The sequence below is a fragment of the Sebastes umbrosus genome, chromosome 10 (assembly GCF_015220745.1).
Source record: "Sebastes umbrosus isolate fSebUmb1 chromosome 10, fSebUmb1.pri, whole genome shotgun sequence".
NCBI classification, from domain to species: domain Eukaryota; kingdom Metazoa; phylum Chordata; class Actinopteri; order Perciformes; family Sebastidae; genus Sebastes; species Sebastes umbrosus.
In genome coordinates, this window is record NC_051278.1 from 25,996,362 (window position 1) to 26,022,604 (window position 26,243).

General features: G+C 43.7%; 1 protein-coding gene across 3 annotated transcripts in view; it reads left to right on the top strand.

The window, feature by feature from the left end:
• Nucleotides 1-25,894, top strand: part of LOC119495804 (leucine zipper putative tumor suppressor 2 homolog) — a 50,676-nt gene extending 24,782 nt beyond the window's left edge. The window contains exons 1-8 of one of the 3 annotated variants that reach the window (XM_037782612.1): nt 2,386-2,694; nt 17,393-18,046; nt 19,121-19,783; nt 20,461-20,583; nt 20,753-20,899; nt 21,231-21,746; nt 22,670-22,774; nt 22,927-25,894. In XM_037782612.1, the coding sequence (XP_037638540.1) occupies nt 17,426-18,046; nt 19,121-19,783; nt 20,461-20,583; nt 20,753-20,899; nt 21,231-21,746; nt 22,670-22,774; nt 22,927-23,109 (2,358 nt within the window). In that variant the 5' untranslated portion in view covers nt 2,386-2,694; nt 17,393-17,425 and the 3' untranslated portion in view covers nt 23,110-25,894. Of the gene's footprint in view, nt 1-2,385; nt 2,695-12,343; nt 12,431-17,392; nt 18,047-19,120; nt 19,784-20,460; nt 20,584-20,752; nt 20,900-21,230; nt 21,747-22,669; nt 22,775-22,926 lie in introns of those variants that run through there. The other 2 variants (XM_037782614.1, XM_037782613.1) reach the window with 2 other exon arrangements.
• The last annotated feature ends 349 nt before the right edge of the window (nt 25,895-26,243 follow it).

Consider the following 26,243-nt stretch of genomic DNA (forward strand, 5'->3'; position numbering starts at 1 on the left):
CTGCTCTCCGTCTTTCCTCCAGTCAAGCTCAGCCTGGCCCAGCCCAGCTGTCCCCTTCCTTCATTAGTCGTCCCACAACGATACCCACTGCCTGCTTAGGCAGCAAGATCACTTTCAAAACACAAAGGACTCCGTATAAGTCCGACTCAGTAGCTTATTTTGTGTTGATGCATGTTTCTTGCAAGTTAAAGCTGCAAGAATCAATATTTTTATGTTAACAATCGATAAGAAGACTGTATGTAATTATCACCAGACCTTGCCCTCAGCTTTACAGGGCATTTTAGCATCTTTCAGCTCTTTGTCATGGTTTTAAGCTGAAATAGAAACTCTTGCTGACTCACACACACACTCTTGCTGTTACACACACACGTACATAAAAGACTCAAAAAGCTTTCTGGTGTTGTACTTTCAGCATGGAGAGGTGGGCTGTGTTAATGGCAGTAAAGTGCCAAGTCAGAGAACAGAAGTGAACTCTCTTCTCAGTTGTTACCGTGGGACCCAGAGGGAGGTACGGGGCAGTTCCAGTAAAGACAGAGACAAGACACACACACTCTCTTCTACTCCAGCATTACTCAGTCCTCCTACTGGTTTTCCATGGAAGCACACAACAATAACCTCAGAGTGGTTAGTGTTGTATAGCACACAGCAGAGCAGTGTGTGTGTGTGTGTGTGATCTGTTAGTAGCTTAGTGCTTTAACAACAGACAACACTAACATGGTGATGTATAGCAGGTGTGTTTACCATGTTATCCATCATAGTTTAATATGTTAAGGTCCAACACACCAAGCCGACGATCGGCCGTTGGGACAGTTTGGGGCAGTCGGTCAGCGTCCGTCGGGCTAGTTTTTGCGATGTGTCCCGCACCGGCGGCTCGAGTCGGCCCGTGGTGGAGTTTTTTCGGCCGATTCAGCATGTTGAATTGTTGGCGCCGCCCGTCGGTGAGAGGAATCACTCTGATTGGCTGTTCAGCTTAAACAAATCAGTGCACGAGAAGAGAAACGGAAGTGAGGAAAGCAAGCCAACTAGTAAAGTCAAGAGGAAAAACACAGAAAGGTCTTCTAATTTTGTATCTTCATCTCATCTGATCATTCCAATACACAGATACAGTCTACCGCCACCTGCTGGTGTGGAGAGTTGTTTCATCTCAGGCAGGTGCAGAACGTATGTGCTAACTGGCCGTTGGCTGCAGTCTTTGTGGTGTGTTTGGGTGCAACTTGTCAGCCAAGACAAAGGGGACGTGAGGCAACACAACAGGCGGACTTCGTTGCCGCTAGTTCTCTGATGTCAGGTTGGTGTGTCCCCAGCTTTAGCATGCTAACATTTGCAAAGTATTGGCCAAATTGTAATTTTGACCGCGCTAGAGGAAAGGTCAGGGGATCACCAGAGTGTTTAGCATCCATCCTCTGGATATCTGGATATATTTACAAAATGACATGGAGATCCATCCAGTAGTTGTTGTGATATTTCTGGAGTTTTCACTCAAAGTGATGGACTGACAAAACAGTCCAACATTACCAACCAACGAGCCACGCCATAAGCGTGGCTACAAATGCCAAATATTTGGTGTTTCAAGCTTCTCAAAAGGGAGGATTGACTGCTTTTCTTTGTTTTATATGATTTCAAATTCAATGTCCTTGGATTTCGGACCGTCAGTCAGCCAAAACAAGAAATTTTAATGTATAATCAGCAGATTAATTGATAAAGAAAATAATCACTAATTGCAGCCTTAACACAGCCACAGATTGCCTGTCTCACTGCACCCACTTTTCTTTCTACCATCACCCTCTCAACTTCACCTCCGATCAAACAGCTTCAACACATCACTAAAAATACAAGCAAAACCTTTCCTGTCATTCATTCCCTGCTTTCTGTTACCTGCTGATTATAAACTCAGCACATGAGAGCGTGCGGAGCGTGTGGACTGTGCAGGCACAAAGATGAACAGAAACATGTTATGTAATTTACCCCATTTGAGTGAATTGACCCCCTCCCTCCCTCCCTCCCTCCCTCTATAGCGGCTGCAGCTCTTGATGTGGTCGATGTTGTTTCATAATTGCACTGTTATTCAGGCAAAGGATAGATGCTGAACAGTGGGGTGAGAGGAGGTGTTCCACTGAATGCCTGTGGGCCATCCAGCTTTCACACACAAACACACCCACTAATCAGAAATAGTGGATAAAATTACTAAAAATGTTCAATCTGACGCAGGATTGTGTTGATGCAGAGTGTGTGAAAGAGGAGGGGATGGATGAAGCTCGGGCTAAAAAGAGAAGGGGGAGGAGAGAGAAGCAGTGTGTGTTAAAAGAGGGGAACTGGAGGCAGGGGGGCTGGCAGACAAAAAGTGAGAGAGGGGAGGGAGGAATGAGGAGGAGGAGGGGGAGGCGGTGCTAAGGCAGACAGCAGGGAAGGAAAGCTGAGAAGAGGAACAGTGGAGTGAAGTGAGAAGAGAGAGGAGGAGAAGGAGGAGAGGACAGGAAAATAAAGGGGGCTTCCATTTGAAAGTCCTCGTGTCGGGATATGAAGTCCTGGCGCGGTGCAGAGGCAACGGCAGGAAGCTGGAGTTTTGTAGAGAAGAGGTAGACGACGGGGGGGAAAAGAAGGAGAGACGGGGAGTCAACAGAGACCGGAGTGATTTTTACTTCTTTTTTTACCAAGAGAGACAAGTGGAGGCAGCGATGCAGGGCTCTCATTGGGGTGAGTTTGTGCATGTGCATGTGTCTGCTGCATAAATGTGTGCGTCTTAAATTCTCCAAACTCCCTTTCACCCTGCCCTTTATCCCAGTTTGGCTTCATTTGCGTGAAGACAAATTTGCCTGAGGAAACTTTGTATTCACCTTGAGTCGGTGTGAAGCCACTTAAGAGGGTGTCAGTTGCGGAAATGCCAATAATGGAAGGCGTGTAACGGAAAGAGTTTGAGACAAAAGTTGCTTGGCAGCCCCGTTCACACACACAAACACTGATTTGAACAGGATAGGAAACTAGTTTAGGAATGTCAGTGAAGGCCAGAAAAAGTTGATGATGTCTTCTGAAATCTGGATTAACTGAGATATAACTTGTCAAATAATTATCCCTGGAAAACTTCCTGTCCTTTTTCCAGAGATTGAAGGCAGCTGGATGATTCAGAGTCAGCTGACTGGCGTTAAAGTTTCTAAAGTTGTAGCCGCTCTAAATGACCCTGGAGACTTTTGGCCTGCACAAGCCGGACAAACAGACCTGGCAGCTTGGATCTGTTGAGGTGGCAGTGATGGGTTTTTGGTGGTGTGTGAGCCCAGGTTTTCTAATCCCGACCCTTGGTAATCTGCTCATTACAGACTGTTGGGGTATTGATTTGAAATTTCAGCCTTTCGAAAAGCTGTCCCACCCTCTGGACAGTTGGACTGGAGGAGGAGGAGGAAGAGGAAAGAGGAGGAGGAAGGTGTTATTCAATCTGCCTCCTGCACACACACACTCACATTCAAGATAAGAAAGAGCATGAGGCAGCAGATAGATTTCTACCAGAGCAGACAATTAGGCTGCATCTCAGAAGTGTGACCCGTACAAAACATGTTTTTACCCAGAAGGCTCAGAGGGGAATCTTTGTTTCTTTTGATGACGAAGCACTTTGGGAGAAGCAGGCTGCAGTTGTTTCTCTTCTGTCTTCCCTACGCATGTAATTACAAGACTCCTCGTGTGCCCTGGGCCACATATTGTAGTTTCTCATCAAGTTTGTTATGGCCCAAGAGTGATGTGTCAGCAGATATGTTTATAGTCAGGGCGGTTAGAGGGCCTTCCATTCACTCAACTCTTTGTAGCAGCTGTCTGTTTGACCGTGTCATGTTGAGGTTTCATTTGAGAGGAGACTGTAATTATGCAGACTGGGGGGTTTTGGTGTAAGAAGGAGTGGCGTTCCACCCCATAAACATAGCGGCTTTAAATGGGCAGGTGTCGAGACGCCAACGCTGACGTAAAGCTTAACTGGAGGGGAGTGCGAGTGGGGGGGGACAGAGAGACGGAGGAGATGGGTTACCTCATCTGCTCTGAACAAAACAATGAGGTAAATGTCACGTGTAGCAGGTTGCATACGCTTTCCAGCCATGTTGACTCATGCTTCCTGTGTGTGTGTGTGTGTGTGTGTATGGTGTGTACATGTACAGCATTAAAGCTGCAGTGGGTGGAAATGGAGCAAATATGATTAAAAAAACAATCACTATATCCTGACAGTAGTACATGAGACAGGTAACCTGAAAAAAAAATCATATGCCTCTGTGTCCGCCGGTGCTCCTAATGGCATCTGCAAGATTTCACAGACCGGAGGAAAACAACCAATCAGAGCCGAGCTGGAGCCTTGCCGTCTCTGAGCAGCTGTCAATCACTCGCAAACTCCGATCAAATGGTCAAACTAGGCAGCGCTGATCAAATATGAAGCAATATTCTGTTATTATAATGCCTATTTCTCGCCTCAAATGTTTTCAGAATCATCTTGTAGTGTACTGTTTAGCTGTAAGATGAGGAAGTTTGTGACCCGGCAGTCATGTTGCGATCTGTTCAGGAAATCCCAAGCACCGCCCACCAGCTGGAGCAAACTTTATCATTTTCCAGCTAAACAGTACACTACAAGATGTTTCTGAAAACATTTGAGGAGAGAAATAGTCATTACAGTAATAGAATATTGATTCATATTTGATCAGCGCTGCCTAGTTTGACCGTTTGATCGGAGTTCGTGAGTGATTGACAGCTGCTTCCGTTTAATGAACAGCCAATAAGAACGCTCTCTCTCTGAAATTACCTGTGATTGGCCAAAGTCTCCCGTCACGGGCTAGATTTTTTAAAGCCTGAAAACAGAGCCATGAGGAGGTGCAGAAGTCTAGTTTTCTCAGAACACTTGAATTACAATATGCTGAAAGATTATTATGGAATTTTTTCCCAATGATGCCAACTGAAGCTTTAAAAGGTAGTAAAGTAGCTCCAAATAAAAGATAGCAAAACCTTGTTTTTGCCCTCCTTCTTTGCTCCCCCTTCCAAAAAGATTCGTTAAAGGATACGAAACTGGATTTGATTCGACTTCCCATCCCCGGCTCCGTTATTTTCCAGTGATCCCGTCGAGCTGAATGTCATGCCAGGTATTTATGCAAAGCCTCGAGTTGAGAAGCATGGTGGAGCACTGAAAGAGGGAGACTGAGAGAGAGACAGACAGAAACACAGGAAGACAGCGAGAGATTAGACGTCGGCCTGGCTTTTATTCAGTTTGCTGAATGAGTGTTTTCCATGCCAGTCTGTCCCCCCCCCCCCACTCCCCTCCATCATTACAGCGGCACGGACAGTGTGTCTGAATACGTCTGCACATGTGCTTCTTTGCCGTGTCAGATATTTTCTCAGATGAGTGGATGTGAATTATACATCGAGGCTGGCACAGTTAGCGTGAGGCGTCGCTGCTTATGTAATAGCTGCTGTGGAACTCATTTGCCTGGTAGTAGCACTGTGTGTGTGTGTGTGTGTGTCATTGTGTGTGTTATATTCTGTGATTTCACGCTAAAGCTGACACCTTTGCTGAGCAGATATTGTGGCCTACTTCTCCTCACAGAAGCCTTGTAGTAAGTAAATCGCTCTCTTACAATCCAGGCTCCCGTCACTTCCCTCCTCCCTCACATTATGGCTCACAATTGTCAGTCAAAGTGTTGCTCTCAGTGTGAGATAACAGGCCCCGTCGCTCTGCTCTCTGCCCTCTGTTAAACTGAAACAATGGCCTTCCACTGTTCACACAACCAAAGCAGCAGGGGGAGGAAAGGAAGGGAAGTTTAGGAGGGAAAACTTTACTCTTCTTTCCACATTTGGGACAGTGAGAAGTCAGAACAGCCTGAGGACCTGGATTTTCCAAAATATACTCCAGTACACACCATGCTGAAAAACAAAATGACCTGCACTGATAAGAGATCAGACCCGCCCCCAATTATTGTATTAAGTTAAGCCTGAACTGGCCATTGATGCTGACAAACAGTAGTCCACCGGCCAGACTAATCCCTGTGTCTCTACCACCGGCATTCTTGGTATTTCCAGTGTCTGCGGGTCTGACCACTGACCGCTGCTGGATAACTGTCAGCGACTGGAAAACCTACTGGAAAATCCAACATTTGGAGCGGCCCAGGAATGTCCCCTATTTCACATACTGTTACCTCAATCTCCTCCTATATGCCAGCTGACTGCAGACTCTTCAGCTCTATACTGCTGCGTGGGGCTGGGTACGGAAACACTGAAAAATGTATCAAAAGAGTAATGAAAGCTAACATCAAATGTCTGGTCAGATTCTTAATCTTATTTACTTTTTATTTGTTTAGATAGTTCCTATTTTTACTTGACTTTTTAAAGGAATCATTTAGTTGTCACGGCCAACCAGCTGCCACTCCTTGTAATTTTTTTACACAAAGAAAATATTACATGTTAAGGCCTTTACTCACCGGCTGGCATTGTTTTGTGCAATTAATTTGCACGTCAATTTATTTTGTTTAAACTGTTGTTTTTGTCAGTTCTTCCACACAGAACGCAAATATTACAAATATTTTCGGAAAGGGGTCGTATTTTCTATGCATTCGCACTGCGAATAAAGGCGTCAACCAATCACAGCAAATTACTCCTTTCACAATAAAAGCCCTAGACATATAATATAATATTCACAGGCGAGTATTTTGCATTTTTGTGTCGTTTATTCATCAATCCCCTAGTGTGTAAAGGCCTTTAATTAGTTATCATAAGAGGTGCTGGTAGGTGGAGTTTTTAACCTTTGGACAGGGCCAGGCTAGCTGTTTCCCCCCGTTTACAGTCTTTATGCTAAGCTAAGCTAACCGGCAACAGACATGACAGCGGTATCTATCTTCTCATCTAACTCTCGGCAAGAAAGTGAATAAGAGTGTTTCCCAAAATGTTGAACTATGGTTTCTGGCTTTTTTTGTTAAATGAAAAGAGGTGTTTTGTAGAAAAATATGAAAAAAGTGTGATACCTTACTGAAAGTCTGGTACGTTATTGGCACTATAGTATAAAAACAAATGTCAGATGATACCCTAGTGTTCTTAAAACAAAAGAGTGACATTCAGATGACAGCTTTATTTTTAATCCATACATAATTAAGTACATACAGCATGGCGTAGTTTGAAGGGGCACGAGCATATGCTTTGACATATGGTAAAGATTTTACCTTGACTGAATATTCATGCAACCTCAGTTTTCTTGAGTCAGCTAGTGCTCTCTGTGGAGAAACTAACAGGACAACTCATTTCAAACAAGACCCTTAAATAAGCGTCTGATTGGCAGTTTGTGTCCCCAAATGACCATGGTGTTTTCACGAGGCTGCGTCGCTACTTTCATGTCATTGACGTCTACTGCATCCCATTTCAATAGATCGCTGGCTGCTCTCTCTGTCAACCCCCACAGGGACTTTGTGAGTTTCTCCGCAGTTAAATGTGTGTGAGTGATATAGAGAAAAAGAATCTAGGCTTCGTTCACCCCACTTCTCCAGCAGCCTCTCACGTCCGAATTGAGGCCAGATGCTTTGAGATGCTAAAGAGCCAAACTGTCTGCTGTCGGACTGTCACACACACACACACACACACACACACACACACACACACACACACAAAACTGACTCACTCATTCACCTATTCACTCTTTCTCTTTCTTCTTTCCTTCCTTTTCCCGCTCTCCCTGTCTCTCTCTATCTCATTTTCGCCCCGTGCATGAAGAATGTGGGCCTCCGCTGCCATCGCAACGCTCCCAAACAGAGGGAGAAACTAAAGTCTGTAACAGCAACAACTCGGTTGTAAAAGGGGGGAAAAACCGGACTGTGGGAGGACCTGTTGCCAATTACTCCTGCACAGACTCACTTTTTTAGAAACCTTATTTCTTCGTTTGTATCACCACAGAAAACCTGAACTCACAACTTTTGTTAAGCCACAATGTCAACCATGTTACTTTGCCAAAGAGGACAATATCTCTCTGGGTTGAGTGAAAAGAGACTTGGCAGTGAGGCGACGGGTTAATGAGGACTGAGTGGGTTTGCACGCATTCAGCAATCTCAAACACACACACACTGTGAGACCTTAAAGCCAAGCCATGTGGGGGTAGGTGACAGTGAGCGACCGCTCAGACAGACAGTCATTGTGTTGGAATGGAGGGATATTATAACCTCAGGTCTTCTGGCAAAACATGAAAAGACTTCAACTCATTTTACAGTGGAGTCGGCTGACTTCACTCCAGTACCATTCTCTTGCCTGTTTGAAGTTTTATTGTGGACTTTCAGTGAGTAGATGCGTGACAAATAAATGGGAGAGTGGATTAGGTGTGGAGTGATTGCCCTGCTGAGGTATTGTGTGTGTCAGTGTGTTGCTGCCTTGCCTGTACTTGTGGATTTTCTTTTGTTAGCAGCCGCAGAGGATTATTGTGACTCACCTGATTTTCTCTCTACCTCAGTCTGTCTTCCTCACTCTCTCCATCCACTGGGAACAATGGTCTCAGGATTAATCAAGGCCACCCAGGCTCTGTATACCAGAGTGGAATATTTCTGCTGGTCTGAACAAGCTCTCACCTTCACCCCACACTCTTTCAATCAGGGCTGTAGTACTCGAGTCCGGTCTCGAATCCACTTTTTTTTTTTAAAGTCTTGCACTTGTCTTGGACTCTCTTCACGTCACTGAAAAACCTGAGAATTGGACAGTAACAGTAGGCTTCATGAATCATGATCAAAGACAGTTTTTGTGTACACTTTTGTCCTCTCTGTCTCTCTCTCCTCAATGTTGTCGTGCACGACAGAGTCTGCATCACAAGGAATAATGGACTAATACATATAATATTAAACAGATGAAACATAATCCTCTTTCCCACCACAGATAGCCTACTTGTGTATTACATATATAGCCTGTTTCCCAGGAAGAAAAGGGAAAACACTATAGTTTAACACAAAGTTGAAACCTTATGAATTAATGGTTGTTTTAGGAGGTTCTGCAGCACTCCTACTTCCTCGTCCATTCCTATTTGCGTGAATAATAATCTCAATAAATACATTGAAAATGAAAATGTCCTTGCTTGTGGGCATATTGGGCGTAGTCCCGTGGTAGAAACGTAGCAAATATCGGATCAAATTCAAGGTTTATGAATTAGACTTTAATGATCCTCAAACCGAAATTCTACGCATCGATTAGTCTGATGTTAGAAGATGGATCAATATTGTTTATAGATCGATTATCCCTGTCCATCCTAACTCCTTGATCACCATATAAGCATTGGAAAGACACTATTGCCTATTATGGTCTTGAACAGGACTCAATTTGCTCTGGACTCGGTCTTGACTTGGTCTGGACTGGACCTGGTCTTGGACTTGACTACAGCCCTGCTTTCAATGTCCTGCTTTATTTTAAGTGTTTGGGTACCACTAACTGACTACTGTTTTTGTGATCATGTTGTGAAACTCTACCGGGCGGGCAGTGACCACCCATTAAAGAAGCAGAAACGTTATACAAAGGCATTTTTTATTATGAATGGTTCTTATTATCGCTCGCATACTGATACTTTTGCCCTCGTCCATACAGTGCCTGCTCTGATCTGACAATTTTATACTTTCCACCTGTTGCTCTCTCCTCACACTGGCTTTGCCTTCGGTTAGTCACGCCGTGGTGCTGCTGTTAAAGAAGGGCCAGATGAAAATCTAGCTGCATAGACCAGTGAGCAGGGAGTCGTAGGAGAGAGAGGGGGATGGGAAAGAAAAGAGTGACAGGAGAGCAGTGGAGCAATAATCTACCACAGGAGGTAAGGAAGAGAGGAAAGGGATATGGGTGGAAATAGTCAGGAACAGGAAAGAGGGATGAAAGTAGAGGAAGAATGTGGAAGACCTAAAAAAACATGGTAGTTTGTTAGGAGGATGCCACCTGTACTAATGGTTAAAGCTGCACTAATCAATATTTTTATATTAACGATGGATCAAATGGCTCAAGGTGAAAGAATTATCCCCCAGCTCTGCAGTTCCCCTCAGCTCTACTGAGCGTTTTAGCATCTTTAAGCTCATTATTTTGGTGGTAAGGCGCGTAAATGTTAATCCTTTGGTTCATGCTCACCGCTCTCATACTGTAGCAGGCTGTTTTCTTTGAAAAAGCTTTAAAAAAAACAATTGTACACAACCTGCTCAGCACCAAACAGCAGACAGACACAGTTAGTGAAAAGCTGGTAAACACAGTGGAGCATTTAGCAGCTAAAGGTGGAGACCAAAACAGAGTTAAAAGGAGAGTGAATATTGGACATATATGCATGTTAGGGTAGCCTTCACATGACTCCAAATGAAAGCTAATGTTGCTCCTTGTCAGCTGGATATGTAATTAAGCAAATATTAGCTCACATGCTTGCAATACCAACTTAATATTAATGTGATAATATGTCAATTTTGTGCCAAAACATAAATTAATACAAGTTTAATTCAGACAGATTTACAGAAAACTGAGGGTTTTAATTGAGTAATCATTTAAAGTTATAAAGTTATAAAGTTAAAGCTCCTTTCCCACTGAACAAAACATCTGGCTTTTGTCTTCAGTGGAAAAGGTTACAATTGTCATTCATTCCCATGACAAATGACTCTGCACACCCAAGTGGACACGCTAATTTGCGCCCCCTTTTCTGGCGCGATGCTGTGTGACGCGCGTTGAAATGAATATACAATAAATTAAAAAAACAGGGATTTGGAATTGGAATTATTGCAATTTATTAATGTACGAAACATACAATTTATATGCTCTCCTCAACGCCACCAGACTCTATTGACAGAAACAGTAATTTTACCTCGCTGATCATTGTAAAAACACACTGCATTCAAACTTGACAGAAACAAAATAAAACTCATCAAAACCGTCTTTGTTAGTCTCTCCACTGTTCCAGCAATCACCAACTCTAGTTTGAGAGTTTGAAAGAGAGACTGAGTGAGTAATAGATATTTAAAAAAAAAGAAGTAACCCCCTTAACACAGAACTTTACTAACCCTGCTTCCAGTGCCGTCTGGTACGTCCATGACATCAAAGGCAACGTGAAAAAACAAAAACAGAATGGCATACTTGTCTGCTGACAATTTGAAAGGAGTCTATCGCCTATTTTTAGCGGGTTTTCCAGTAATTTTGGTGGAAAAGGGGTATAAGAGTGCCAAACATTTGCTGGTTCCAGCTTCTGCAATTTTATGAGCCAACACTGCAAACATTGCATTTATTGTAGCTTTGCTAGTATGTACGTTTTCCATGTTTTAACAGGCTTCCACGCAACAAATCTGCTGCCTTTGCTCTAATGTAGATCTCATGACAACATGCACCCATGATCTCTGGTTTTACAGGACTGAGGACGCTTCAGCTTGGTTTGTTTTCACATTGATGGCTCACATCGGCTGACACTGGCCAGAAGGCCACAGTGTAGATTTCAGCTGTAATTTTTTTGTGTCTCTTATCATTTTACAATATCTGAAAGAGGCAGACATGTGGAAGGAAGATGATAAAAGAGAGAAAAGAAAACTTATATAAGTAATGTGTTCGGTGTTTGGCAGAAGAGGACATGGTTCAGATAGGAAATTATGTCTGCCTTCACCTTTGATTTTCCTGTTGGGAGATCTTAAGGTACTCAGACCTCAGTGTCTGTGTGCTGGCCAAATAATGTCCAAACAGGATTATAGATGCCCGGTGTTCCCAAGAGCTCTGGCCTCTCTGGAGCCTCTCTTTGGGCTACCTGGTATTTGAATTCCCTTAAACCCCAGACCATCGCCCCCATCCCGCCCTTTGTGTTCTCACCCCCTAAACCCACTTCTCTTTCTTCTGCCTTATTCTCGCTTTTCTAACTCCGGAACCGCTCGGAGGTTGCGTGTTATTGTAAGGGGCGATCTGCTGCTGTGGGATAATGGGCTTCCTCTCCTGGGTAACACTGGCGGTATGAACAGACTTATCATAACGGGATTATTTCCCCGTCACAGACCCCACTTCTGGATCTTGTTAGAGAGCTACCTGGGAATCTCTTTCTTCTGTCAGTCCTGCTCTTACTCATCCTGGGCCAGTTGGTGACATGGGGTGGAGGGAGGGGATAAACTCTCACAACCACTTGGTGTATTTCCAGTTCCTGTCAGAAGCAGTGAGGATGCATTTAAGACATTCAGCATCATTTGATAGTTTTAGAGTGTCAGGAAGCGGTGTAAAGTGGCCCTGGGTTGACCCCGTAATAGCTGGCTGCGACACTATTGGAGTTTATTTTTGAACGTCGAATCGAATGCCTCGCTGACAGAAACGCCTCATGAAAGACTATCACAATGATTTCAGGCACTTGAGATGTTTTCTATTTTTAGTGACGATGACTGGTTTTTCTCTGCCTGTCTTGCGCTGCTGACAGCAGAGGAGGATGTGTGTAATGAGGAAGGTGGAGGAAGCGGTGAGGGCGGATGGAGATGGAGGGATGGTAAAAGTATTTTCACTTTGTCAGAGGAATGCAGCCAAGAAGGGGAGGAGAAGTAAGGAGGGCTTCAATAACTTCAAGAAACAACCAGTGAGCAACATCAGACAGCGAAATTAGCTTTTGGGATTTGTTGCCCGAGTAGCCAGGACAAAAACAGACCCATGGAGGTCACAGGGGTGGGAGGGCAGAATCAGACCAGCTCTCCTCCACTCATCAGGGGGTCACAGGGTTAGGGCTGAGGGGGGTCACGGTTGACGGTCTCAGAGGGTTGTTAATTCTATTATCTCTGCCTGAGAGGTCCTTGTCAGGGCTGGGAGTGAAGAAGAGGTGGGCACGGCTGGATAAAAGGTGAAAGGAGGTTGTGAGGCGTGATTGTTTAGGCATGGGAAGAGATCACATACCACACATATCTTAATCTCCTTGACTCATGCGTACTCATGAAGTCTGTCTCCTCTCTTTCACTCCCTTCACACACTCACAGACATGCTCACAGTTTAGGCAATGTATCGTCAACTGTGCAAGATTTGAACCACCCTGCTGAGTGACTGATTAATGAATAATTAGGCCAAACCTGTTTTTTTTCCCCTCAATTCCCGTGTATCAGATGTCTTTTGGTCCGACAGCCACTTTGTTTGGAGCATATTGAGGCTCCGAGAATATAAGCTGTTGTTTCACAATATTGTGCTATACTTAAATGTTTTTGAATGTGAAAGAGTTTGCAACACACATATTTCAGAGGATTCTGGCAATAAATCTCAATCTGATTTAATTGTTCAAACCGATATCATGCCAAAGCGTGTAACAGACCCGCCTGTCCACCAGCGGAGTGCGTGTCAGTGTCACGTTTTGACTCTCTGAGGTGTGAGTATTACACGTGTGTATGAAGGTGCAGTACCGGCAGGAGGCAACAAAACCACTTACTTAGGTTTAGGCAACAAAACCACTTCTGCGGGGCACACAATACACGAGAATTAAGCTGATTTAAGAAGATTTTGGGCCAGATCCCCCTCCCGACAATGGTCAGCAGAGCCCCAATTTTTTCGATGGTTCTAAAGATTATCTTTCCAGATATTATTGTGGTTTGAGGTATGTTAAGATTGTTTTTACATCCCCTGATCGGCTCGGAGTCCATTTTGCCCGCACTGATTTCAAATCATACGATCGGATATCCTGTTGTGTGAAGACAGCAGATTACGCAGTCACGTGGGAAAGAACGATAGCCTATTGAGAACCAAACTGATTGAAGAAGGAAGGACAACAACCACCGTCATGGCGGCTGTGGCTAATGCGAAACGTAAAGTATAAAGTTGTAGTAAGACGGACCTCAGAAATGGAGGACCAACTTGTTGATTTGTGGCAAGTGTTATTATAACGTGTCTCCATGATTTCATCCATATTTTTTCTTTTTTCTTTGTGAATTTTCAGTACAAAGTAGTGCAAAAACTAACATCGTTGTCATCCGCCATGTTTGTTCACAATAAAAGTCACATTTTGATCGCAAGAAATTTTACCAGATTTCCGTTTCTTTTTAAATAGGTCTCTTGTTGTTCATGAATGGAATCTGTTAGTGTGTGGTGTGGTGTTTTGGCCAAATCGTTGCTCACCACACACTACAGGAACAAAAGTGTTAATCTAACGCACAATACAAGGAAACAACATAACATCACTACGGAAAACACTTGACAACCGTCACTAACGTAACTTACAAAACAAAACACTGGTCTCAAACGCCGGCCTCCTGGTTGGACCCATCCGCCTCCTCTCCCGCCCGCCATTAGCGGTCTTTCTCCCCTTTTATTTTATGTCATTATATTGCATTCAGTACAGAATACACGCCATTTTATGCAACCGGGCTGTATTGTTTAGTTAAATTGTGCTTCAATAAACAAAACAATAACTTCTTATTTCCAAAACTTTCAATCATCAGACTATTTTGTATTCAGGACTTGCATGAATGATGTGCGCCCCGTTGATGTATCCAGGTTTTTTTTGTGTGTGGATGTTCATGTACATGCACATCGCTGTGTGTGTGTGCGTGTATGAGTGTCAATCTGTGTGATTGTGTTAGTCCTGGCAGACATAGCTGGCATGGATTATTCCACTTGGCCAGACGGATTTGGGCTTGGCACGACAGACCGAGGATACGTGTCCCCTCTCCGTCCCGTCCCCCCCCCGCAGGAAACTAACACTGATAATACTATCTGCAAATGGACGACTTAATCTGCTGCCACTTTTCTGTGTTGTTAATAATATGTATCCATGTTTCTCATCCTAAAAATAGTGCAGTGACCAAGTGAGGCTATTATTCCTTTCTTCAAAGATGTTTTTGATAGGCGTAGGAGCACTGTGATCATGAAACAGTGAAGCGACTAGTTTTCAAACCCCTTCAGAAGTAACACACGGATGACTGCTCACCAGGTTCAGACAGGGACATTCAGGAAAATCACAGAGCAGCTGCAGATGGCGATGACCGTGACTCATTCTCTCTCTCTCTCTCCCTCTGTCTGTCATCCTCAGTTTCGACTAAATCCATCCATTTTTTCCTCTTCCTGCCTCGCTAATGACATTGACAGTTATCAGTGGCGTCACCAGAGACATAGAGTGTATTTAATGAGGGATGAGCCTTCGCTGGGTCTGGGGACGTGCTCCCCCACGAGACATGTTTCAAATAAACAGCTGTTAAGTGGCTGTAGCTAATGAGTATTGCGAGTGGCAACAGGGCTAAAATCAACAAATAATTCGGCTTCATTGTTGCAAAGAAGATTGTGTTTAATTGTAATAAGTTTTTGTGTAAAGTAAATGTGTCACATTTTGATATTGCAAATATTACGTTAAGAATATTATGATAATATTATGCATTTAATCATTTTGCATTTAACCATTTTAATTTGAACAATTTAAGGATAATGATAAGATAATTAGCCCTACAATTCAAAGCTAATTTACCACATAATGAGTCTCATTCACATATTTTTAACACATGGATGAAATGCTAAGCACAAATCACATTAGCGACTGTCAAGAACCGTGGTAATCATGTTTCCTGTTTAGTTAAAGCATAGTACTTCCACAGTAGGAAACGCAGGTGTAAGTAGTAAAGTTATAAATGGCTGATTTCCAGGTATTGTGCGTGCTTTCTCACTGTCACACCGTCAGGGCTCACTGTGACACTTGGATAGAACAGAGCCAATTCCAATGACTCCATTGCCATGGATGTATAAAGAGACGTCTGTAAATCAGAGGATTTTCTTTTTTTTTTTAGGTATATCAACTTCCCAGTATGATCACTTAAACAGCCCTCATTTAAATTGTTATGTCCTAAAAGTTGTAAAATGAACTAACAGCTGAATCCAGAGTTATTTTCCTCAGCATAATAAACGTGCATCAGACCCACGGGACTGCACCGCCCTGCACGTTGACATATCCGGTTAGCTGCTTGTATGCGGCTGCAATGATGGATATATTGTCTGTAATTCACCACTTTTATTATCTTATAATACACCCGTGGGCTGTATGCTGTAAGCCTGTACCGTGGTGGATGTATTAACGTCTCTGTTCCCAAACAACCAGCTATCGGCCAGTAGCTAGTAGTGCTAGTAGCATGACGTAAACATAATTTAATGGAGTTGTAGGCTACTCACTAACACACAGGCACAAACTCTTATACATCCACGATCTGTGGTCTATTGTACATCTAGATTTCGGAGGTCCTTGACGTGAAAAAGTCTGAGATTGCTCTCAAAATCTGTGTGCTGGATTTTTCTAACTTCCATTTATGTCCATCGCTCACTTTATACTTGTCTGGGAAGCGGCCAGGCAAAAAAGTTTAATAAATAAATAAGTAAGTAAGTAAATAGTTACTGTATAATAGTATGCATATTTATAATATTTGTATTGTTCAACGCAGGCCATTTCAGTAGAGACATTCAAATTATACAGAGTAGAAATAATTTTGTTTTACTTTTGTACGGCACTTTGTAGGCGAACGTTTTACTGGCATCCGGTAGTCGCTTTCAGTCCAAAATGGCGGAGGTGTAGCTCTGCTGCTGACCGCTGACGTTGCAATGGAAAGAACAATTGACTTTCACTTCTTAGCAACATAAGTTCTTTGGTTAAATGATATGCAGTCATCATTCAATTCATTATTTACACCTGTGCTTTTCCTACTGTGACAAGTCAAAATGTCTTCCAACAAAAGACCTATTGTCTACTATATCACAAACGCATGTGTAACTGATAATGTTAGCGATGGCTTGTTCCATTCAAGTGTAACAATAGGGTCCTGAAACCGGAACACATAGATGGAGTCATTAATAACAGCAATGCAGTTGCACCTGTGTTTGATGAGTTAAACTATCCATTGTTTTTTTCTCACTGTCCTGAATAGCTGTGTCTATCTCTGGAAATATATATGGAAAATACAACTCAATAGTAAACTCAATTTTCTTATCTTTACTGAGTAAAACCAGCTGCTGGTCAGTAAGAGCTCAGAATATAAACACGTTTAATTAAACTGCTTGCACATTTTCTTTACTGCCTACTTAGAGAAATCAATGAGAAAGCCATTGGTGAATTTCTTTTAAAGATATTTTGATATTAGGTGTCAGTTTTCATCGTATCATCTCTTTATCTTTATGTGTGGCTGTGCGGCCACAATCCACACGGCTGTGCCTGAGTTTCACTGGTTTCAGCCCTGTACAACAGTCTTTGCTGGGACCTAGTACCAGCCCTGTTTGTGTATGTTGTGATTCCTGAATCTACGCCAAATTTTTGCTTAATAAATCACTCAGAAAAGGCATACACTTGGTTGTGACGTCTTTGGCAGTTAGAAGAAAGTATTATGTCTTGGAAACAGTGAATGAAAAACCTTGTATGCTTGGGTACAACTCTCCAACAGCGCATGTAGTCACATCTGTTGTATATATTATGATTACATTTTTTTCTCCTTATTTTCTCTCTCATCAGAGTGTTTGGTGTGTCTGACGCCGTCAGGGTGCCATGGCTCTGGTTCAGGCCCTACCTTTGACCGTGACTGACCACCCAAATCCAGGTCTTGACGTCCAGCAGTGCCGGCCACTATCATCCCACTCCCCCTCAGGCCCCTGCCCCGGCCCCTGTGGGCCCTGCAGCCCCGGGACAGCCATGGGTTCTGTCAGCAGCCTCATATCAGGCCGGACGTATCAGGAGAGACACTGCCGGGCCGCCAGCGAATTCACCACCAAGTCCCGCCGCTCCACGCCGGCTACCAGCTGCTTCCGGCTCCAGGATAACACCCTCCGCAGCGGGAGCTCCCTGGAGCAGCTGCTGGTCATCAGCAACCAAACGCTTCCCCATGCCCAGGTTCTGCCTCCACCGCTGCCCACCAAGAAGCAGCCCCGGCCCGGTAACTCTGCCGGGACAGGTGGTGTAACGGTTGCTGGAGCAATAGGTGGTAGCACTAATGGGAGCTCTGGGTATGTGAGCGACGAGGTGGTGGTTGGAGACTGGAACGACAACGTGGTGCTGGTGGCTGCAAGCCCCTGCAGTGACTCGGAGGACCAAAGGGACAACAGGACTCTGAACGGCAACATTGGAGGGCCTCCTCCCAAACTCATCCCTGTGTCCGGACAGTTAGAGAAGGTAAGAGGAGTAAACTGTAGAGCTAGAGCAATAAATATATTTAGCTTATTGCAGGTATGTCAAGTACTGTGTATGTTGGCGAGAGCATAGATAACAGCATCAGTTCCCTGTCAGAAACATAAACTGTATAGCTGTCTGACGGCAAGGTCATCTACTATACACTGACTATTGATAAGTACCTCATACAACCCCACTTCAAAATACCCGAACTATCCCTTTAATATTTTGTAGGCAACATACATTTGGGGCAATAAGGTGAAATAGAAAGTAGAAACACTACCTCACAGGAAGGGTTTAAACAGCTTTCATCATGACATTGAATCCCTACCAGCTCCGTAACTGCTGTTGTGTAGATGACCCTGACCTCTGACCTGAAGATATTTAAAGGAAAGTGTCTTCTTTATTTACAGCTCAAGATTACCTGTTGTGACATTAAATATCATAGCGAGGACTCTTTTTTTTCTCCACTCTCCCTGGAACACACACACCAGTGTGAGCATTTCTGCAGCATGTGCTGACATGTTTTACAGCGGATTACGTCAGCTGTCTAATTGGCTATTTACTTCCATCGATCCGGAGGGAAGCCTTAATTACTGGCCTGGCGGGCTCAGATGGATCAATTGACAGCTCCTCACCTTGCAGACACATCATGATCGATGTCAGAGCTTGCTTACATTCACTGACGTATTTAGTGAACCCTGAGGAAGATCATTAAGAAAAACACTTACGGAACATGTGAGGAGCTTTCACCCCCTCTGTCTTTGTCTCGCCTCTTCCTCCACTCTTCTCCCTCCTCTCTGTTTCTCTGCCCTTTAATCAGATTTTCTCTGTCCTTTCGCTCTCTTTCCTGTCTCTCTATATCTTAGATGATATGAAAGTCATTAAGGAAATTGCTTAACGAAGCCCATGAATATCAATTAAACCAAATTAAACTAATCAGAGCCTGGAGGGATGACCTGCCAGCATATCACTCACCCCTCTCTAATGAGTTTTATTCAGCCGTTGCTAATTAGCACAGCTTAGCTTTTATCAATCACTAATGCTGTTTTTTTTTATATAATTATGTACTTTTAGAACATGGAGAAAGTGCTGATCCGTCCTACAGCGTTCAAACCGGTTGTTCCCAAGAATCGCCACTCCGTGCAGTACTTGTCACCGCGGCCAGGTGGCGGCAGTCTGTCAGAGAGCCAGGCCAGCCTCAACCTCCTGCTGCCCCTCGGAGGATCCAACAGCGCCAGCGGCCCCAACGTCATTGGAGGGAGCAGCAGCTCCAGCACTGAAGGGAAGCGCAACTCCTACAGCGGAGGTCGCAATGCTCGGAACAGCCAGTCCTGCTCCATGTCAGATTCAGGGAGGAACTCCCTCTCCAGCCTCCCTACTCACAGCAGCACAGGCTACAGTCTGGCCCCCAGTGAAGGCTCCAGCTCTGGGTCTGGCTCCGGGGGCCAGCTGGAGCCCGTGCAAGGCCTGGGCCGAAACACTTCAGGTGGAAGTGGGAGCCATGGCCATACTAACTCAGACAGTGGGCGTTCTTCGTCCAGCAAGAGCACAGGCTCGGGGTCGCTAAGTGGGCGCGGGCAGCCCCTGTCGGACAGCGGGTCCTGTGGCCACTCACCGCCACCCGTGGAGGGCTACGAGGCGGTGGTGAGGGAGCTGGAAGAGAAGCTGAGGGAACGAGACCTGGAGCTCCAGCAGCTCCGGGAAAATCTGGATGAGAATGAAGCTGCCATCTGCCAGGTGAGACATAAAGACACTCACCTCACCACCGGACCAAACCTCCCTTTAAAGGCAGGGTGGGCGATCTTGAGAAACTAGCAAGAGTGCACTAGATTTTTAAAAATGATCCAGCCAAAAAAAAACGACCAGTGTTGCCAACTCTTTTCCAATGAAAGTAGCGAGCAGCACTGGCTCCAAAAGTCCCTAACTCTAGAGCGAAAGTCATCAATTCGGCGACTCTGACAGTCCGTTGCTTCAAGTCTCCATCCAAAGCCACTCCCCCAAAATGATCATTAAGAATATAAACATATCATAATGAACATAGCTATTGTTATTACTTACAACTGTCAAGCTAGCAGATTGTGGAAGACTCTGGTGACGCACAATGAGTGCGCGGGTAGAGTGCATGCAGACAGGTAGGCCGTCCAATCATTACATTCAGGCCGAATAAAAACATTGGACGGGTTTATTACAGTCCTGTAGCCACAGATACTGGATTTTTTATTTTTTTTTTCTCAGAGCATATGATTTATTGATTGCTGTCGGGATGTAAAGAGAAATTCAACTAATATACCAAAAAAATGTTTTTCTAAAATCTACCAAACCTTCCTTTAAAACACCAAATGAATAACAATATGATGTTAGCTCAGATGAAACACTGACCTCTGACCTCTCACCAATGTCTTCTGCTCTGAAAGGTGTATGAGGAGAAGCAGCGTCGCTGTGAAAGAGAGATGGAGGAGCTGAGACAAAGCTGTGCATCGAAGATGAAGCAGGCTTCTCAGAAGGCCCAGAGGGCGCAGCAGGTGCTACAGTTACAGGTACGCTAAGTACTTAAAACCTCTTTTAACACTGAGAGAGATGTTCAAAATGTTACTTTGCCAGTCTTGTGTTTTAGTTGTGAGACTGGATATTCTTTCTTTGAGGGTGCATGTCTTCTGTTTCAGTATGTCAGGCAGTTGTAAAATTTGGATCTGTGTGTGTCGTCAGGTATTTCAACTACAGCAAGAGAAAAAGAAGCTGCAGGAGGACTTCTCCTCTCTGCTGCAGGACAGAGAGACGCTGGAAAGGAGGTGTGCCACCATCCAGAGGGAGCAGACCCAGCTGGGGCCACGTCTGGAAGAGACAAAGTGGGAGGTGAGTGAGAGTCTGACACTGGAGAGGTGTTGGGTCAGAATGATTAAAGTGATTAAAGGTGCCGTGTGAACTGCAACATCCCTCTTTGAGTCTGGCAGGGGATCTTTGCCTTGACTCACTAATTAAAGCATTAAATGCCCCCAAAAGAAAGGTGTCAGAGGAGACACCTTAAATTAACCGTATAAGCTTATAAGCTTGAAAGAATCTGAGGTTTAACTTGAAGGAGAGAGCAAATCCAAAATATCAGTTTGTAATCTGCCATTAGAGACTGTTTGTTCTGTATTTTCAGCACTTCCACCTCTCTCTGACTCACTTGCTCTTGACTCTTCAGGTGTGTCAGAAGTCAGGAGAGATCTCCCTCCTGAAGCAGCAGTTGAAGGAGATCCAGTCGGAGCTCAGCCAGAAGGCCGGAGACATCGTGATGCTGAAGGCCCAGCTGAGAGAAGCCCGCTCCGAGCTGCAAGCCAGCCAGGCTCGATCCCACGAGGCCGCGGCGGCTGTGCGGACGCGATCTCTGGAGCTGGAAGTCTGCGAGAACGAGCTCCAGAGGCGCAAGAGCGAAGCCGAGCTGCTCCGGGAAAAGGTGGGCCGTCTGGAAGAGGAGTCGGTCCGCCTCCGTGACACTCTGTCCAATCACAGTGTACACTCCCTACCTGGAAATCTAACCATGAAGGGGCACAGCATGGGCCTCTCCCTCCAGCAGGGTAGAGGCATGTCAGGAAGGGGCGGTCCCAGTCCGTCTTTGTACCGGGACGCAGATGAGACTCATCTGGTCTGGGGAGGGGAGAGTGATGAAGCCAAGGCTCAGAGGCAGAATGCAGAAGCAGTGTTGGGACTCAGACAACAGGTACAAAAGCTCTACTACAACTTTTCCAGGCATAAGTAATGAAAATGTCTACTACGTTTCTTACTTTTTATTCCATATTTATGAAGAACCAAAAAATATGATAAGCTTCATAAGATATAATCCATTGTTATAGATTAAACTACAAAACAGTATAAAAAGTAGTTAAAAATGGCTCCACCTTGACTATTAATGACATCCAAATGCTGCTTACATGTTAATGCATCAGTATTAAAAAGTTAACAATATAACATATAATAATACAACAATCACATGTACAATTTTTCTGCATAATGTGTACCTTCAAATTTGAAACTCAAAAGTACATGCTGGTAATACTTCTGTACTTGCTAAAATAAGATTTGCCTGCAATGCTGTTTTTTACACTGTTGTATTACTTTCACTTAAGTATAGGAACTACTTTTCTCATACACCATTCGTAGCTATACCTATGAAAAATAATGCACTGTAATTCGTATATATTCTACGCAATCAATTTGTATGTAATCCACGTAATCGTAAACCAGGAAGTATAAAGAGCAACAAACTCATAGGATTTTCGCCCAGGAGACCGGCATTCGTGCCCTGTGTGAAACCAAAAGTCAACGTTGATTTATTTGTCACGTAACTTCTGTAATTAAGTTACGCCACTTCCGCAGTTATTTTAACCCAAACCACGATCTTTTCCTAAACCTAACTAAGTAGTTTCCTGTGAAGACGGAAGTTTATTTTGAAATGACTGAACGCATGTAACGAGCGCATTGTGACACGTGTGGCTGGACACTCGTAGAAAAACGCACGAAAAATTAGGACTTTTCGTAAGACATCAAATGAACTGTTGAGGATGTGAGGATATGTTGACTAAATACATCTTCCACCAGTGAAACGGTGCAGTTTAAAACATTTCTTCTATCGTTTTTTCTCAGGTGGACAGGCTGAAGGCTGAACTCATATACGAGAGGAGGACTAGTGAGGAGCAACTGTCACGGTTTGAGACTGAGAGGAGGGTGTGGCAGGAGGAGAAGGAAAAGGTAAAAAGGAGGAAGGAAAAATGACTTTTAATCGGTCATTTTTAATTCAGTGTCATACATGTCCAGATGGATAGGGCTATCGAACACATTTTAAAGCTTCCTCTGATCCTCCCTACTGATTTACTTACTTTACCGTACTTCCCTCCACCCAGGTAATCCGCTACCAGAAACAGCTGCAGCAGAACTACATCCAGATGTACCGTCGAAACCGGGATCTCGAGCGAGTGATGAGGGAGCTGAGTCTTGAGCTGGAGAACAGGGACATGGAGGACTATGAAGTTCACAGTGGCAGTAATGACATCCACTTTGAGGAAATTACCGCCACTGAGATCTAAAAACACACACACACTTACAGTAATATGTGCACAGAAACATGGAACCACAACTCACAAAAGACTCTGAGGATGCAAACCAAACATTAAACTCTGGGCCAAACACTGCACTACCTTCAACATGGCTTTACCTGGACCACTGAGCGAGCACTCGCCACTCGTCACTGTCAAAAGGGAGATCTCCCAAAGGTGCATTCTTACTTCCTGTTAAGTACTCCAATAAATCCTTATAAAGTGTCCCCTTGGGCGCTTTTAACAGGTTTTACTCCACTACAAAGCCAGCACAAAGACTTCTTTCCTTCTGTGGGAGCAAAAGCGGTGAAGAAAGTGTTTCTTCCTCAGACCACGTTCAAATCAGGGTATCGGAAATCGTCGGGGACTTGAAGCAAAAAAAAATGTTACTACAGGCACAGCAGTCACCCCTTTCTCGGTAGCACACAAACACCCAGCCACCAGCATGCATGTATCATGACAGCAGTCCCATCAACATCACCGCTACTGGCTGTGAATGATGATCTCATCAACCGTCCACACAACAACAACAACAACAGCTGCACTACTAGTCCTCCAAGTAACTGCTGACATGAAAAATAATTATCAGCAGTTCATTTTTACAAATGATAAAAGGATGAGAATATTTTTGTTCTTCTTGTGCTCTCTTTCCTCAGCAGAGTGCATTTGAAAAGAAAAGAAAAGAATGTATTGTGACTGTTATCACACCAGAGAAATGCAGTATAAATGGTCACCACCGGCAATGAAAGAATCTGCTCATCAAGGGAAACAGTGTCATTTTTGCACAACTTTCCTGCGCTCTTTTGTTCGTTCTTGTGATGCAAATCGTCAAACTTCAACAAACCAGTTTTGACGTTCACATGTGGACATCCCAATCTGTAATTTTCCCCAAACCACAGAGGACACAAAAACCAAACGTTCAAAGGACGCTGCTCATGTTTTCCACTAACTCGACCAGTGTGTCAACTCAGTCAGACAACGCAGCAAGCTCTGACATAAACATTTACATTTTACTATTATGTAGCACTAGGAAGCAGACCGTAGCATGGGAGACATCACCAGGATGGTGCTGATTCTTCCCCCCTCTCTTTCTGCCTTTGTCTCTATGTCTGCTCTCTCTCTTTCCATCTCTTTCTCTGCTTCTTACTCAGCTATTTTTATAACAGTCGGTATCAGGAAACTAAAAATGGAGCATATTCTTCTAGTTTGGTCGTCACGTCGCTGAGGGATTTAAGGCATGCTTATTCAGAGTTTCCGTTTATTCTCCTTCATTCCCATTAGTGCTCTTTATTTAGCTCTTGGCAGCCCAAAGCCAAATACCACTTTTTAAAGTCTTCCTAGTCTCCCCGAGACTATAATCTTCACTGACTGCTATACAGGTAGCAAGACTGGCATGCCTGCATGTCTTTGTTGTATCAGATTTCAGAGGTTCAGATAGCGGTGAGATGAGAATTTGCAGATGCAATAGCTCCAGCGCTGAATGTCCTCGATGCGGGTCGGCTGGGGAGCATGTTAAGCTGTTTTCTCGCAGTATTATGCAGGGCTGTGTATAACACTGAGCATGGCGGGTCTCTACGGAAACAAAAGTAGCGGGCTGAGAACTTTTATTTTACAAAGAGTCTATATCAAGGAATAATAGTTAAATGGAAATCTATATAATGGAGGAGATGTTGTATATTTTTTTATATATAGCACCTGAAGATATTTTGTTGTAGTACCGATATAAGTGTGGGTTTAATATACAAAGTATAAAGACTTCTATATCACATACCAATATTTCAAATGACGGATCAGTTGTAAATGGAGGCGGCAGCATAGAAAGAGTGCACCTAATACTGTAATGCATGAAAATATGTTTACATTATATAACCCGTGTGACACAAACATACTCTGATGACCAAACTTTGCAGCTGATAAACACAGTTTGGAGTCTTTCTTTCAGACGCCGTTTTGATCTGTTATCTCTCCATTTTGATTGATCTTTCATTTGATCGTCAGTATCATAATATCGCACCGGTTCATGTTCGTTCATCGTTGGGTTTCGTGCTTGTTTCGTTAGTTTATAAAAGGTCATTTTTGAGTGACTTCTTGAGGTCGGAGCTGATGCAAACCAAGAAAGTGTTACGTTTCCTGTACTTGGAAATTCAGTCGAACCCCTTTCATAAAATTTGATCAGTGTTTGATCAGTCTATATTTTGCATGACCTTACCACATTCACTGTGGTTTGAGAGATTTTGTAGATTATTCAAATTCTGCATATTAACATAAAGCCATGGGAAGTGACTTTGAATGGAACAAGTTGGGTTTGTCCAACCATATTTAATTTGCTACCCAGACCTAGACTGTTACTCACTTCACCACAGATGCAGCACAGGTACGGCTCAACAACAAACACAGGTGATGCAAACCAAACTGAAAAGTACCGTGTGCATCCCGGACTTCCGTCTTTTCACTCACATCTCTTCATCGTTGCATAACCGTTTTCTGTGTAAATATGTAAAACACTAAATAGTATAATAACAGAGTGACATTGTCTTTTATTTAGACAAAATATCTATTTCAAATGTAGCCACTGTGACTAGACCAAAGCAACGTAACACATTTTTCTTTTTTTCGTGGCATTTTTCTCATCCTTTTGTGTGCATTTTTTATGTTTACTTACGTTGTGTCTTCAGTAATTCATAAAGTACGTAGTTGTTCATGTATATTTTTATGTGTACATTTCTTGTACAAATGACTGTGTTTTTAATTAAAGAACAAGTTGTCACACCTTAAAGTTGATGTAACTGCTTTTTTACCTGAAACACATCAAGTGTAAGCAAAATATACTGAATGAGCGTTTATTGCAGTAAAGTCAAATACCCGAAGCACTTTGTAATAACTCAAAGACATGCTCAATTTCATCTTTAAATTGAATTGCATGTCTGAATTGAAACATTTCTCCTTGAGCTCTTCCAGCTTCTCTCTTGTGTAACATTTATCAATGTTTTTCCCCGCTGGCCATTTGCAGAAGTAAGGCACTATGCACACTGTATTACCTTGCTGCCCGTATCTCCTCTACCCTACTTTTGATTCAAACTGTGCCACTGGCCTTCATGTCCTGCATTTCTCATTGACATGTTTTT